This window comes from Podarcis pityusensis (assembly GCF_964106645.2).
Source record: "Podarcis pityusensis genome assembly, chromosome: 15".
Taxonomy (NCBI): domain Eukaryota; kingdom Metazoa; phylum Chordata; class Lepidosauria; order Squamata; family Lacertidae; genus Podarcis; species Podarcis pityusensis.
Window position 1 is genome coordinate 25887823 of NC_138040.1, and position 14370 is coordinate 25902192.

At 44.3% G+C, this 14370-nt stretch overlaps 1 protein-coding gene across 3 annotated transcripts in view; it reads left to right on the forward strand.

Moving 5' to 3' along the window:
• BCO2 (beta-carotene oxygenase 2) overlaps positions 1–13682 on the forward strand; it is a 71487-nt gene extending 57805 nt beyond the window's left edge. For all 3 annotated transcript variants that reach the window (XM_080983533.1, XM_080983535.1, XM_080983534.1), the window contains 9 exons: positions 2174–2289; positions 3594–3696; positions 6918–7049; positions 8284–8444; positions 9532–9699; positions 11207–11344; positions 11705–11887; positions 11986–12096; positions 12730–13682. In XM_080983533.1, coding sequence (XP_080839659.1) covers positions 2174–2289; positions 3594–3696; positions 6918–7049; positions 8284–8444; positions 9532–9699; positions 11207–11344; positions 11705–11887; positions 11986–12096; positions 12730–12846 — 1229 coding nt within the window. In that variant the 3' untranslated portion in view covers positions 12847–13682. The remainder of the gene's footprint in view (positions 1–2173; positions 2290–3593; positions 3697–6917; positions 7050–8283; positions 8445–9531; positions 9700–11206; positions 11345–11704; positions 11888–11985; positions 12097–12729) is intronic.
• Positions 13683–14370: the final 688 nt, after the last annotated feature.

A 14370-nucleotide genomic window follows, 5' to 3' on the forward strand; every position in this document is an offset into this window, starting at 1 on the left:
CTCGCAAGACGTTTTCATCTTGCGAAGCAAGCCCATAGGGAAATTCGTCTAGCGAAGCAACGCAAAAACCAAAAAACCCTTTCGTCTAGCGAGTTTTTCGTCTTGCGAGGCATTCATCTTGCGGGGCACCACTGTAGCTGCCTGACAATTCATGTAAAAGGGATGTCTCAGGTTCCTCTGAATCAGTTCAACTGAGACTCCACAGTGTATTTCATTCAGTTGCAATGAGCTCACCTTTCACAGTGTTGACAGTAATCCAAGAGAATGAGCCAAGAGGAAGGGACCATTTCACTGGCTCATATCAAAAACAGCCAAAGGGATTCTCTTTTTTAGGCCACTTGCCACAGTAAGGCAGGTTGCCACCACTTGTGTGTGTCCCCACCGTCCCCCACTTTCATCTGTGACTCCTGGAGGCACAAACAATTTTGACAAGGAAAACAGAGGTTTTCTTTTTATATATATATAAATTTTATTTTTTCATTTTCTATTTTACATAAACAAATGAATTAAAAACATAAACATATAGTCCCTTCTGACTTCCCTCCCCACGCTCATTGCAGATCTTAATGTAATGATTTTCCCCTCTGCATCTCTATCATAACTCTATTCTTATAAATCCTTTGCCAATCCATAGTTTAAATTTTTACTACAAGTTTCCTGTCAGTCCTACCAATGTATGTAGTTGTTTACAATAGCTTTTCAAATAAATTATAAACTTTCCCTGTTCTTTATTAAAGACTCCCTCTTCCTGGTTTCTAATTCTTCCTGTAAGTTTTTTTTCATCTCAGAATAGTTCATCAATTTTGTTTGCCACTCTTCTTTGGTCGGAGGTGTACCATCTTTCCATTTCTGAGCTAAGAGAGTCTGTGAAGCTGTGCTCACGTAAATAAACAGTTTCGTCTGGTCCTTCAGGATCTCTGGTCCTACAATACCTAAAAGAAAAGCTTCTGGTTTCTTAGGAAACATATTTTCAACCCCCCCCCCCAGTTCATTATATATAATTTCCCAGAAGTCTTTTGCCATCTTACATACCACCACATATGATTAAAAAGCACCCTCATTTTTTTTACATTTCCAGCACATTTGTACATCAACCTTTTTGAGTCCACGGCTCCCTTGACCAACTACGTTCTTTCGGCAGCACCCCTGTGGGGCTCAGGAGCCCAGTTATGTCACCCCTTGCCTGCAGAGCTGACTGTCTCAAACATCCTCCCTTGTGGAGTGTTCCCTCAGCCTCCTTGCCTCTCCCCTCTCCTTGGGAGTCCTCTCTGCAACTGCTCCCAGAGGCACCATTCACCTGTAGAGCTTATAGCCAGGGCTGATGCAATAAACAGCTGTGCAAGCCTTTGGGAGGCAGAGACGCAAGAGGGCATCACAGGAGGGAGGGAAGGAAAGAGGGACAGAGGCCAGTGTTGCCCACGGCACCTCTGACCATCATTCAAGGCACCCCAGGGTGCCATGGCACAACAGTTAAAAACCACTGGTTTAAAAGCCACCGCCACCATCATCAAACCTTTTATTGGCATCACATCCAAACATCCAAAAAAAATCAATACAGAATTACCACTTCCCCAGTGGCACAAAACATTTGCTAATAGAAAGGAGGCAGAGCAGTCTATCGTCACATCTCTAGGTCTCCAGGGAGATCGGGCTTCTGCAGTGTATTTCGACGACAAAAAAACCCAAATAGAGATATTTAGCCACTAACTTGGTGAGCTCCTGATCATTCCCCAGTAATAGAAAATGTATGACATCCAACTCTGGTTTCTATTTGGGGATGCAGAGTTGATCTAGAAATTGCTGACGGAGATCAGGATATAGTATGCAATTAGGAACCATATGTGTAAGGGTTTCCACCAGGTGGTCTTCACCTGGGCAAGTTCTTTCTCCTTCCACCCTGCCTGAGAACCTTCCCCAAAGGAGGTTTGATGGATTTGAATTAAACCTGTCCAGTGAAAAAGCCCTTCTTTCTTGAGGGTTAAGCAGAAATTCAAAGTAATTGTGGTTAGTTTCATGTGCCCAAGAAAGTTGAAAATAAAGAGAAGAACATGTTTTCTCTGCTGCTACTGTTAGTTTCTGGCACTCAATATCGGTTTAAAAGCATCCATGCAACTCCAATGATCCCAAGTGTTTTGTAGCACACCCACAAACCAACCTGCGGTTTTTGTTCCAGAAATGACGGACAACTGCAATGTGAACTACGTGGTCTACAAAGGCGACTATTACGTCAGCACAGAAACCAACTTAATGCGTAAGGTCGATCCGGAAACCCTTGAAACAAAGGAGAAGGTAAAGGAACCTGAATCAGGTCAGACTGTTTGTCTATCAAGCCCAGTATGGTTCAGTCTGACTGAGAGTGGTTCTCTGGGGTCTCCCAGGAATCCAGGACAGCTACCTGATGCTCTTAGAAGGTGAAGGAATAGAGTGGGACTGTGGTGTTAAGGTCACAGGAGGAGGAAGCTGGATCACAGCACTTGCAGGGTGAGGTTAAAGGTTCATAGGTGTTAGTTAAAAGGTAAAGGGACCCCTGACCATTAGGTCTGGTCGTGACCGACTCTGGGGTTACGGTGCTCATCTCGCTTTATTGGCCGAGGGAGCCGGCGTACAGCTTCCGGGTCATGTGGCCAGCATGACTAAGCCGCTTCTGGCAAACCAGAGTAGCGCACGGAAACGCCGTTTACCTTCCCGCCCGAGCGGTACCTATTTATCTACTTTGACGTGCTTTTGAACTGCTAGGTTGGCAGGAGCAGGGACCGAGCAACGGGAGCTCACCCCGTGGCGGGGATTCGAACTGCTGACCTTCTAATCGGCAAGCCCTAGGCTCTGTGGTTTAACCCACAGCGCCACCCGCGTCCCAGGTGTTGGTTAAGTCTCTGTAAATAAGGCGTATTGAAGGGTAGGCCACTTTGGATGAGACTTGCTGTTTTGAGACTCAGACCTGGTCTGGTCTGCAGATGTGGCAGAGATGGGAATAACATGAGACCTGGAGTGGTAGAATGGCCTCTACTGCTTCAGTCTGCAGGTGAGAGATCCCATTTTTGAATGTTTTCCTCCAAACTCAATGAAAGTAGAAAGCTAACCCCGCAGGTAGAAACCTTCTAGTTTAGCCATTTCCCCTCAGGTCATTTGTACTGCAGCTCTCATCGCATGGGGGTCCAAAACATCTGGAGAGTACCAGGTTAGCAAAGACAGTTTCTAGCACAATCCCCACCCCACACTGTTCAAGTTTTCTATTGGCATGGCTATTTTGAAGAAGAAGAAAAAGGACCATCCAGAAATGAAACCCCCCTTGAAATGGTAGAGTCCATTCTCTAACCCAGCAGATTACCAACCCTTTCGCACCCCAAGCTTCTGCATGTGTGTATGAGACTGTAGCATGCGCACTCTGACGAATGCATCTGCGAAGAAGTCAAAAGGGTCTGTTTACTGAAATCTGATTAGCAGAGGTAGCCAATGAGTGCCATTCACAACTAGTTGCAAAGGCAGAGATCCATGTTGTCTAGCTTATACCAGGGCTGGAGAAATATTTATAAATGAATCGCTTCCACCTAGACCCTGAAAGGGAAAATATATATATATATTTGCATTTGCAGGTGGATTGGACAAAGTACATTGCAGTGAATGGAGCAACTGCCCACCCACACTATGACCCAGACGGGACAGCGTATAACATGGGCAACTCGTATGGAAAACATGGTGAGATTGTATGGCTCAGAAGAGGCTGACTTGTCTGACTTCTAGGAGAATCACGACATTTGTATGAGATTGTGATGTTTCTATGCTAGGGATGGACTGGATGCGGAGCTCCATTCACTACTGGACCAGGTTCAAAGTGTTGGTACTAATATATAAAGCCCCATACAGCTCAGGACCAGATTATATGAGAGGCTGCCTTATTTCTTATACATACCCAGTAGGTCACTGTGGTCTGTGGGAGAGCTTCTCCTGCAACTTCCAAAGATACCAGAAGCTTGCTCCACAAGTCTGAGACAGAGCAATAGAATCCCTGGATTGCATGCACTACCTTTGATAAATTTCCTTTACAGATTTATAAACCACTTTATAGCCTGAGGCCATCAAAGCAGTGTACAACAAAAAACTCTTAAAAAGAATAAAACACATTTTGCAGATATGCAATTAATATCCCATAAAATGACTGCTCCTCGCTTCAGGAACAGCCTTCTCCCACATTAGTTATTGTTGTGTTTTCTGCAACAGGCTGACGCTGCTACTCTTTTTTTGGGGGGGGGGTACATGTTTATAAAAACATAATATGTGAAGACTGCCCCACCCCCATGGCAACATCATTAATTTATTTTTCTAACACACGTAATCACAGCAATATTGCCCTTTGTGCATCAAAATATTTGCTCATCTTCAGAAAGAGCTTAGCTTCCATGATGAAAAATATATCACACTTGTGACTCTTGGATAAGGGCTGCTAAGAGACAGGCAATAGCAGTATTCAAGGCAAACACTGGCAGATGCCCTCTCCTTATAATCTTACTTTGATGAAAGATTCCTCACTCCACTTTCTCACAGCTCTGATTAAAACACACAAAACAGCTTGACAACTAGCTGACAGGAATTTATCTGTTGATTTTTCCAGTCCTGTAACTGATTCTGCACTGTATATGGCTGTGTGCATTGAAATGAAATGGTGCAAAGCATATTTCTATTGCCTTTGGTGGTGATTGCAGCCTACTTATCGCTGTGCTCGGGGCAGCGATGGTGAAGTACGAAGTGCAGAGAGAATGCACTAAACTGAAATATTTGGAGTATTTATTGTAACTGGCAATATCGAGCTTGCAATGATGAGAAGTGCTGCAGGAGGAGAGTCCTGAAAGAAATTTCTAGCACCCTGCGTTGTTGAAGTTTAGGCAGCCAACTTGCTCCAATTACTCCCAGCAATTTTGTGAATTTGCTGAACTTTCAAAGTTGTTGCTCTGTTCACTTGCTTCTGTTCGCTTCTGTGTCAGGACATGTGAATAGCAGGGAAAGGTGCCAGGCTCCTGTCATTATATAATAAAACATTTGGGGCAAACTTGGAAAACAACGTAGAAGTCTGCAGAACTAGTTTTGCATTCTTTCCTGCAACTCATATTTCACTTTTGTTCAGAGCACCAGTTTGGGGGGATCAGATGTCTGCTGCACTATTGTTCAAGCATTACTTTTGCCAAGACAGACACTTCATAAACAAAGGTTTTATATGCAGAGATTGCAGAAGATGCAGCTTGCTCTTTATATGTCTGCCTGGTCACTCTGTTGGACTGCCCTGCCAATTGTCTAATCGATTTCTGTTTGGAACTGTCAGAGAGCCATCTCTTTTCCAGTGCATCTGGTAGCAGACAAAGGCAAGGGGCTTTTGATTTGCTGAAGATTGGTGGTGGTGGTCAGAAAAGATGATCATTATATTTTCTCTTCTCTTCTGGTTTTATTCAAAATAATTTATTTATCCAAAGCATTTCTACTCTATTCTTCAGCCGGAACTGCTCCCAGGGCAGTTTACAAATCCATAAAAACAACAACAGTCCTTGCTGGCTCCTCAGGATTACAATGTAAAAATACATGGTTGGCATCCGTCTGTGTTGGGAGACAATGAAGGAGTGTGCCTTTGGGAATGAGGTCAAGCTGCTGGATGGTTGCAGTGCCTGCTGTGGCTGTAGAGACCGATATAGGAGAGACATGTTTCATTGCAGCTGGGGCAGATGAAGGCGTCTGGTTGTGTTGCTGCAGATGCACCATGGCGTTTCTTCTCTCTGCTTCTCTTTTCTCCTCTGGTCACTGCTATGGATACATGACTTGACTGCCTGCCTCCAGGCACTGCGGTCGTCTGGAAGGGATTCCCACATGTGGCCGGGTTGATGTTGCCAGCCTTCATGCCACGTTTGCAAACACCTTTGTCATGCAGAAGGGAAAAGGGAGAGGGAGAGAAGTGGTTGCAGTCTCTAATGCAGCCTTCCTCAACATGGTGCCTTCAAGGTGTTTTGGACTACAACTCCTGTTAGCCCCAGCACGTCTGTTGTAGTCAACATCTGAAGGGCCCCCGGTTCAGGAAAGCTGCTGTAATGTCATGGAAAGCATGGGAGTTTGGCAAGCGCTTTCTGGTTAGATCACTGGTGTTCCTAACACTGCCTGTGGCCCTTGGACATGAATAAGAGGCTTCTGTCACATGAATAAGGCAAGAACTGGCCCAGAATCTTTATGTGCTTATCGTTTCACAACCATGCGTTGGAGGTTGTGTCTTCCACCCTCTTATATTAAATCCAAATCAGTGGCATGGAGTGTGCATGACCTTATTCTCAGCTGGAAACATGGAGGCTTATGAATCGGAATGCCTTGAGTCATGCATTTCTTCCAAAACCCCACATCAACAATTATAGAGCCAATGTCTAGTTACATCTGTAGCTGGACTGCTGGCCGGGTTGTGTTCTGAGCACAATTGAAAGTGTTGGTGCTGGCCGTTAAAGTCCTAAATGGCCTCAGCCCTGTATCCTTCAAGGAGTGTTTCCATCCCCATTGTCCGAGGGCCTTCTGGTGGTTCCCTCCCTGTGAGAAGTGAGGTTACAGGGAACCAGGCAGAGGGACTTCTCGGTAGTGGTGCCCACCCTGTGGAACGCCTTCCCATCAGATGTCAAGGAAATAAACAACTATCTGGCTTTTAGAAGACATCATAAGGCAGCCTTGTGTAATGAAGGTTTTAATGGTTGATGTTTTATTGTGCTTTTAATATTCTGTTGGAAGCCACCCAGTGTGGCTAGGGAGGCCTGGCCAGATGGGCGGGGTATAAGTAATAAATCATAATCATAATAACTACTACTACGACTACTGGGAGCCACCCAGGATGGCTGGGGCAACCCAGTCAGATGGGCAGCTAATAATCATAAAAAATAGTAAATGCATTTTCTCTCTTCCAGGCTCCAACTATAACATCATCTGTGTCCCCCCACAGACGCCGGGCTCCGATGACTCTAGCCTGCAGGGTGCAAAAGTGCTGTGTTCTATTGAGCCAGAGGATAAGATGAAACCTTCCTATTACCACAGCTTTGGTGAGAGTTGCCAGCCCTCCTTTTAAGTGGAGCAGATGTACCCATAGTCGATGTTGCAAGGATGGAACATCTCTGAGTCAAAGCCAGATGTCATGAAAGCCTAGTCAGTGGGTTGGAATAGAAATTCATCAAATCACTTTAACACAGCCAATAGACTGAAAAGAACAGAAGGGCACCGGAATCTCAGAGCACAACAGATTCAAAAGTGTAACATAAAGATTACCAGTTAGAGCTACACTTATCTTGGATTGGTCCCTGGAGATAGTCCTTCCAGTTTCAGATGTTGAGGAATCCTGTTGTTCTCACTGATATTAATAGCAATTTAGCCACCATCGGGATAGGGATACCCTTGGGTTTTTATCTTCCATGGGATATTTAACTTGTTTAACTTATAATTTTACTGACCTTCCTGGAGATTTGGTTACTAAAGGGCCAATCGTATGCTGCCAAACTCCAGCACTGAAATTATAAAATAGGACATGCTCTACAGATTCTACCTCCTGTCATGTCCCATATGGAGGAGGAGGAAGGGTGAGAGCCTAACACAGACAGCTTGGAGGACAACAAGCTTTGTCTAAGCACTGCAAAAGGTGCTCCCAGGTAAATGTGCTAACAGCCCTGTTTCCATTAAAAAAACATAAAGCTCTTAAGCCAAAGGTTTAAGGTTGGCAACCATGCTCTTATCTCAGAAGAGCACTGTCCTGTTTCCAAAAGTGCAGCTGCATTAGGAACACATCTTGGGATCTGTAGGAATTTAATTTGGACAATATTTAACTAGACCACACTCCTCTAATCCAAAAAGCATAAAGAAATGGGGAGGTTATCCTATTATTAAAAACTTTTAATAGCTGCAGGAATACTTTTGGTATTCTTTTTTTTTTAGCAGATTACTTAGCACAAATCACAAGCGGTATAGTGAAAAGTGCTATAGAAATAGTGCAATTAATACTCTGATTAAATATATTTTATTCAAAGCTTTACATACTGAAGCCTTCCCTAACCTGGTGCTTTTGGACTACAACGCCACACGCTGGCTGTGGCTAATGGGATCTGTAGTCCAAGATCATTTGGAGCACACCAGGTTGCACTGGGTGCAATTTGAAACTCCTTCAGCAAGGAAAGGTCAAGACAGCAGGAGAAAGGTTAGGTATGGCCATGATGGGAAGCAAGCAGCAGGGGCTTAGAAGTGTTGTTGGAAGTGTTTGTCCTGAGCCTTGTTGTCTCCTGTTTGTAGGAATGAGTGAGAACTATGTGATCTTTATTGAGCAGCCACTCAAAATGAACCTCTGGAAGTTCATCACAGCCAAGGTTCTTGGGAAATCCTTTTTGGAAGCAATCAGCTGGGAGCCTGAGCACAGTACCCGCTTCCATGTAGTGGACAAGCTCACTGGACAGGTACGTCCTCAGGGTTCACTGCCTCATGACCCGTTTTCCTTTTCTGGGCAGTGCCTAGCTTTTGCTACAATAGGTTTACCTGCTGAAGAACTGCCCAGCAGCCAAGTCTGCTGACTTATTGAGTTTTGAAGGAATGAGCTCATGTCACCTACTAATAATGCAGCTGCAAGTATATTGGGGATGAGGAACATTCTGCAGCTTGGGGAACCATCTGCCCTCATGGGCAAATGCACAAGGGATACTGTATGTATCACAGTATCCAAGGCCACATTTCAGCCTGGCAGAAGCACTCAAGGAAAATGCAGTGATGGGTCAGGGAGTGCATGGCCCAGGGCAAGTCTAAAGGGCCTGATAGAGTAATGTGGAGGGCCACATTCAGCCCATAGGCTGGAAGTTCCCTACCCCTGAAGAATTTCACTTCTTCATAATGTACCCCTGAATACCAGCTTCTGGGAATAAACAACTGGGAAAGATCTCCTTGCATTCAAGCCCTGCTTATGAGATTTGAGAGGCCTCTGGCTATCAACTGGGGGGAAGTAGAAAGCCGCACTAGATGGAACTAAAGATCCACCTTCCTGGATCATATATTCTCAAACTCCTGCAAGGCTTCTGCAGTCTGCCTCCATTGTAACAACATGAATTCAATTGATAGCCACGTCACTTTCTCAAAACCAGATTCTTGCCGGAGCGCCAAAACCTGCACACCTGGTACAAATTTTGCATGTTGGACAAACTCTGCAATCATCTGCCATGGGCTGGGGAGCTTGAAATATCAGATTCCTCATACGTAGCTATCTGGCTGTTGATTTTTTCAGGTATATAAGGCACCATCTCATGACATTGCTAACTATTGCCCCTCAACCCTGCCCCCTCACACTTTGTGAAGTGTGATCCTGTAGCAACAGAGGGCTATGAAGTAGAAGCTGGCTGGCAGACTTCCTACTTTTGCCCCTATATTAAAATCATTTCCAGCAACGCTGAAATATATAACTTAAGATTTTCAGAGGGGATGCTTTGTGGAATGTTCTCTAGGTGTCACTGAAGGCCTGAGATGCCATCACTGGCATGTCTTATGTTCCTTGCACAGGTGTTGCCCGGGCAGTACTGCAGTGAGCCTCTCTTGTTTTTCCATCAAATCAATGCCTTTGAAGATCAAGGATGCATCGTCCTTGACCTATGCTGTCAAGATGATGGAGGGGCTCTTGACGTTTACCGGCTGCAAAACCTCCATAAGGCGGGCGAGGCTCTGGATCAGGTAAAGCCAATGTTTGGAGGCAGTTGTGGAGGCCAGTAAGCTGAAGCTGAATCCTGGCAAGATGGAGGCACTGTTGGTGGGTGGTTCTCATATTCAGGAATTGTGTAAGCAGCCTGTTGTAGGCGGATGGCATCGGTGGTAAGGAATGCCTATGTACAGCTTCTGCGGCATTCAGCTATGTCTTTTCCTGGAGCAATATTCCCTTTCCCTCTCACTACATGCGGCAAAGGTGGAGTTTAGTGCATAATTAACTATGGTAAGTACAGCTGTGCTGTTGTTGTGGGTGTGGGGTTGCGGTAATGAGCGCAGCATTTCAGTCCAGTGGGTCGTCTTCAGTGCTAGTTCTGTAGCCTTATTGGAGTTCACCGATTGGGTCTGCGTTGCTCCCGGACAGGAGGAAGGAAGTCAAATGACACCGAGGGTTGGTTCAGAGAAAGAGTTCTTTATTTCTGCTCTCCGAAACAGCAGAAAGGCACCTGCGTGGTGTGTCCACAGCAAGTCCAAAGAAATGAGAAATTTCATGCAGTATATATATCCTCCAGGCACCCTCTCCCTCCTTCCCAGGAATCCAACCACGTCAGCCTATACACGCAGGTTGACATCACATATGTTCCTGCTCCAGTATTCTTAACCATAAAAGGGTATTCCTTCCTGTACTTCTGACCATAAAAGGGTATTCCTGTTCCTACTCTTATCTTGGAGCAAGAGGTCACCAACTCCAAGAACACACTCTGGCGCTGTTCCCGGACTAGGTCTGTGCGTCAGGATGTAAGATAAGACCTAGACATGTCATCCCTACTCCACTGGAACAGCCAAGGTCATCCTTGCCGTCATGAACTGATAAAGGAGAGGGCTCTGAGCACTTGTTTATACAGCCGGGTTTTTATTTATACATTGACTCAGAGCTCAAGTTAATGGATTTTAGCTAAGGAAAAATAGGGATTTTGGTGCCTGTTTTAAACTGCCTGCACAGTCAGTTTTGGGTTTGGGAAACCCATTCCTTCAGTTCTACATAAAATTAATGAACTTATAGTCATGTCCATTAACTTCAATGGGTCTACTCTGATTTGGACTAGCATTGGATATAATGCCGTTCTGTGCCCAAAGCATGTGTAGCTTGTAGCTGCACTTGACAGCTAGTCATGCAGGCAGTTGAAATCTCCAGCTTCCAGAAGAAAGAAGCTTTGAATCACCAATGGTGCACTTTAACATTTCATGATCTTTAAATCCATTTTGTACAGATTATTTGGTTGGAGAACTGCAGCATAAAATTCAGAGAAGTGCAAATATCAAAGGGTAGCTATATTTTGGTTTGCATTTTATTTTAGGAAGTGCAGGTTTGCATTAAAATCAGAATGGAACCAAATTTATCCCAAGAAGGAGCCCAAACTGGGAGGCCAAGGAATTCTATTTCTCTATTGGTTGGTTCTTGCTCCCTATCTCCATACCAGGCCTGCAAAAGGGGACCAGTTCTTCCTTTTGCAATGACATCCTGTCTCCTTGGCAGGCCTACAATTCAGTGGCGAGGCCGTATCCACGACGCTTTGTTCTGCCCATCACTGTGGATCCCAGTGCAGCTGTGGGACAGAATCTCAGCCCCTTGTCCTACACATCAGCAACGGCCACGAAAGAGTCCAACGGGAAGGTATGTACTCTCTGTACAAATGGATGCTATAGGGGCTACCGTTGATGCCTGACATTTCCATATTGTGCTGAACTTGCTCTCCATGTGGTTGTATTGCCCACCAACATCCCTTTTGCTCCTACGTGCTGTAGCCGCCAAGCTGCTCCTTGCCGAAAGAAAATGTAAACACTGGGCTCCAATTTAGCAAGCATGTGAATATAGGAACCAACATTTCCAAAGGATCATGGGAAAGACCACTGCCTGGTGCCCTGAAGAGCTACTGCCAGCCAGAGAAGGCAATACTAGGCTAGATGGAGAAACAGGCTTACCTAGTATAAGGCAACTGCCAATGTACCTATAACGTGCCGATTCCTTTTCCAGATCTGGTGCACATATGAAAGTCTACATAATGAGAACCTCAAGGAAGCAGGGGGTCTTGAATTTCCCCAGATTAACTATTCTTATTACAACACGAAGAAATATCGTTACTTCTATGGTTGTGGCTTTGGGCATATGATTGGTGACTCACTGATTAAGACTGACATAAAGACCAAGGAGATGAAGGTAAAAGGATGAACACAGTTAATTTCAGGGTGGGCGAGAGTCAGCTCTTAAAACCCACAATAAGGAGCCTGTTTTGTCCCCTTGTTTTTGCCTGCAAGATTTGGCGACAGGATGGAATGTATCCTTCTGAGCCAGTGTTTGTGCCAGAACCTAACTCTCCTGCAGAAGATCGTGGGATTATTCTGTCCGTTGTGCTCACAGCCAAGCAGGTAATTTGGTCTTCGTTGCCTATATAAATGGGCCGCTGTCTGAACGCTAATTTTAGGGCCAGGAATATATAATATATAATATATAATATATAATATATAATATATAATAATCAACAACAACAATGATCTCTAGTGAACACTGGTGTGTACAGAAGGATCCTGTGTTCTGCTTCGAAACGCAAGAACTTTGTGGGTGCTTCCACACAACAGTTCAGTGTGTGGATTTGGTGCTGTTCCTGCATGCAACCTTTGCGTAGCTTCCACGTGACATCCTCCTCATCAAAATGCCAATCCCATATAGTTTTTAATCTGAATTTACCATTTCTGTGGAATATCTGATAAGTGAAATCACCTGGTCAAGGTCTGGTTCAAATTTGGGGCAGGTGAGGATATCAAATGGAATTTTGATGAGGATGGCATTGGGAAGGTGCTGTGCAAAACTTGCATGCATGGACAGTGCTGGGTCCACAGTAAACTGCCATGTGGAAGCACCCTGTACAGCTTCTCTGTTCCTCTGTGTTTCACCTTTCTAATTTAATTGAAAAGAGCATCGTGAGAGGGTGCATTGGTGGGAGGGAGATAATCCTGCATTTCAGTATTGTTGTTCGACTTTGACCATCATTCTTGTTTCAGAATCGAGGTACCTTCCTGCTCATTCTGGATGCCGAGAATTTTACTGAACTGGGCCGGGCAGAAGTCCCTGTCCAGTTCCCCTATGGTTTTCATGGCATCTTTGTTCCAGGTCAATAGAGATTAGCCAGTGGTCACATAGCAGGATGCGAAGGAGAAAGAGTCTGCTCTACAATGCTCTGTGCTTAAAACCTTTGACAAGATACTTAATCTTAACCTGTCTAGGGGTGCCACCAGGCTGTCACTATTTGAGGGAGGGATTGAAGTGCATCTGTGAATTTAGGTTTGCAGAATTAAGGCGGATTAAACACAGGAATCTGTCTTATACCAAGTCAAACCATTGCTATGTAGCTCAGTATTATCTGCACTGACCCAACAGTGGCTCTCTGGGGCTTCAGCCCCACCAAGAGATGCTGGTGATTGAACCTGGCATTGAACTTCTGCATGCAAAGCAGGTGTCCCACCATTGATCTACAGTCCTTTCCTTGGTACAGAAAAAACCACTAAAAAACTGACCTTTTAAAGTTTGGAAAGCTACAGGGAAATGCATTGGAAAATTGTGGGATTAACAATTTATTAACGGGAAGATCCCACCAGCAAATTGCTGTGTAACCTTGCTACAGATTTGAAAGAATACTCTGCAAAGACCACACCATAAACTTCCCAAGTAAGCTTTGCGCAAGCAAATCAGCTCAATAAACAGGCCTTCTAGAGGAGTTCTCGGGACTATTCTGATCCACAGAGATGTTCAAAAGGAAATAGGTTAATGAGTGTGAGAGCTGTTACCAATGAAAGAAAAACATTGACCATAAATCTGAGTTTTTTTAAAGGAGGCACTCAAGCAATATCAACTTCAAATCTAACCTTTTGGACAATTCTAATTGTTTAGCCTTTATTTTTGTATTATCTATATTGAGATTTACTTATCTAAATGCAATTAAAGCGCTTTGGACATATTCTGCATATTTTCAAATCTTTTCAGTGATAACAGCAATGTTTTAATGTGCTTTGTACTCTTTTGGAGAAGTTGGCTGCTGAAAACGAAGGGGTGGAGAGAGAAACAGACAGAGGAGAGAGACAGAGAAAGGGATGCCCTGATTCTGTTAGGGATTCGTGTTTTGTTTTTTGGTAACACAACGTTGCACCTGCAGGAGCTGACAGGTGGAAATGAGGTCTTCTTCCCAGGGGCAGTATGCTAAGAACCAGACGACCGCCTCCGTGTCTGGAAATGTTGCTTTCATTCATTAGGTCAACCTTCACCATATTGGTACCCTAAAAATGTTTTGGAGTACAACAACCATCAGCCCCACCCCACCCAGAATTGAGCTGTAGTCCAAAACATCTGGGAAGAGCACCAGGAACCTAGGAAACTGCTTTATAGTGAGTCACACCATTTGTCTGTCTATTTATTGATTTATTTAATAAAATTTATATACCGCTTGACGTAGATAAACCTCAAAGCAGACAACAAAAAGATAAAACAATAAAATTGTCACTAAAGACTTGCAACCATAATTTAAAACATAAAAATTTAAAGGTAAAAGAGCCCTGACAGAAGTTTAAAACTGCAAAAAACTAGACTTAAAACAAATTAAAATCAAGAAGGCTCAAAAACAGAGTCTGCAGTGTGTGTGTGTATAGGTG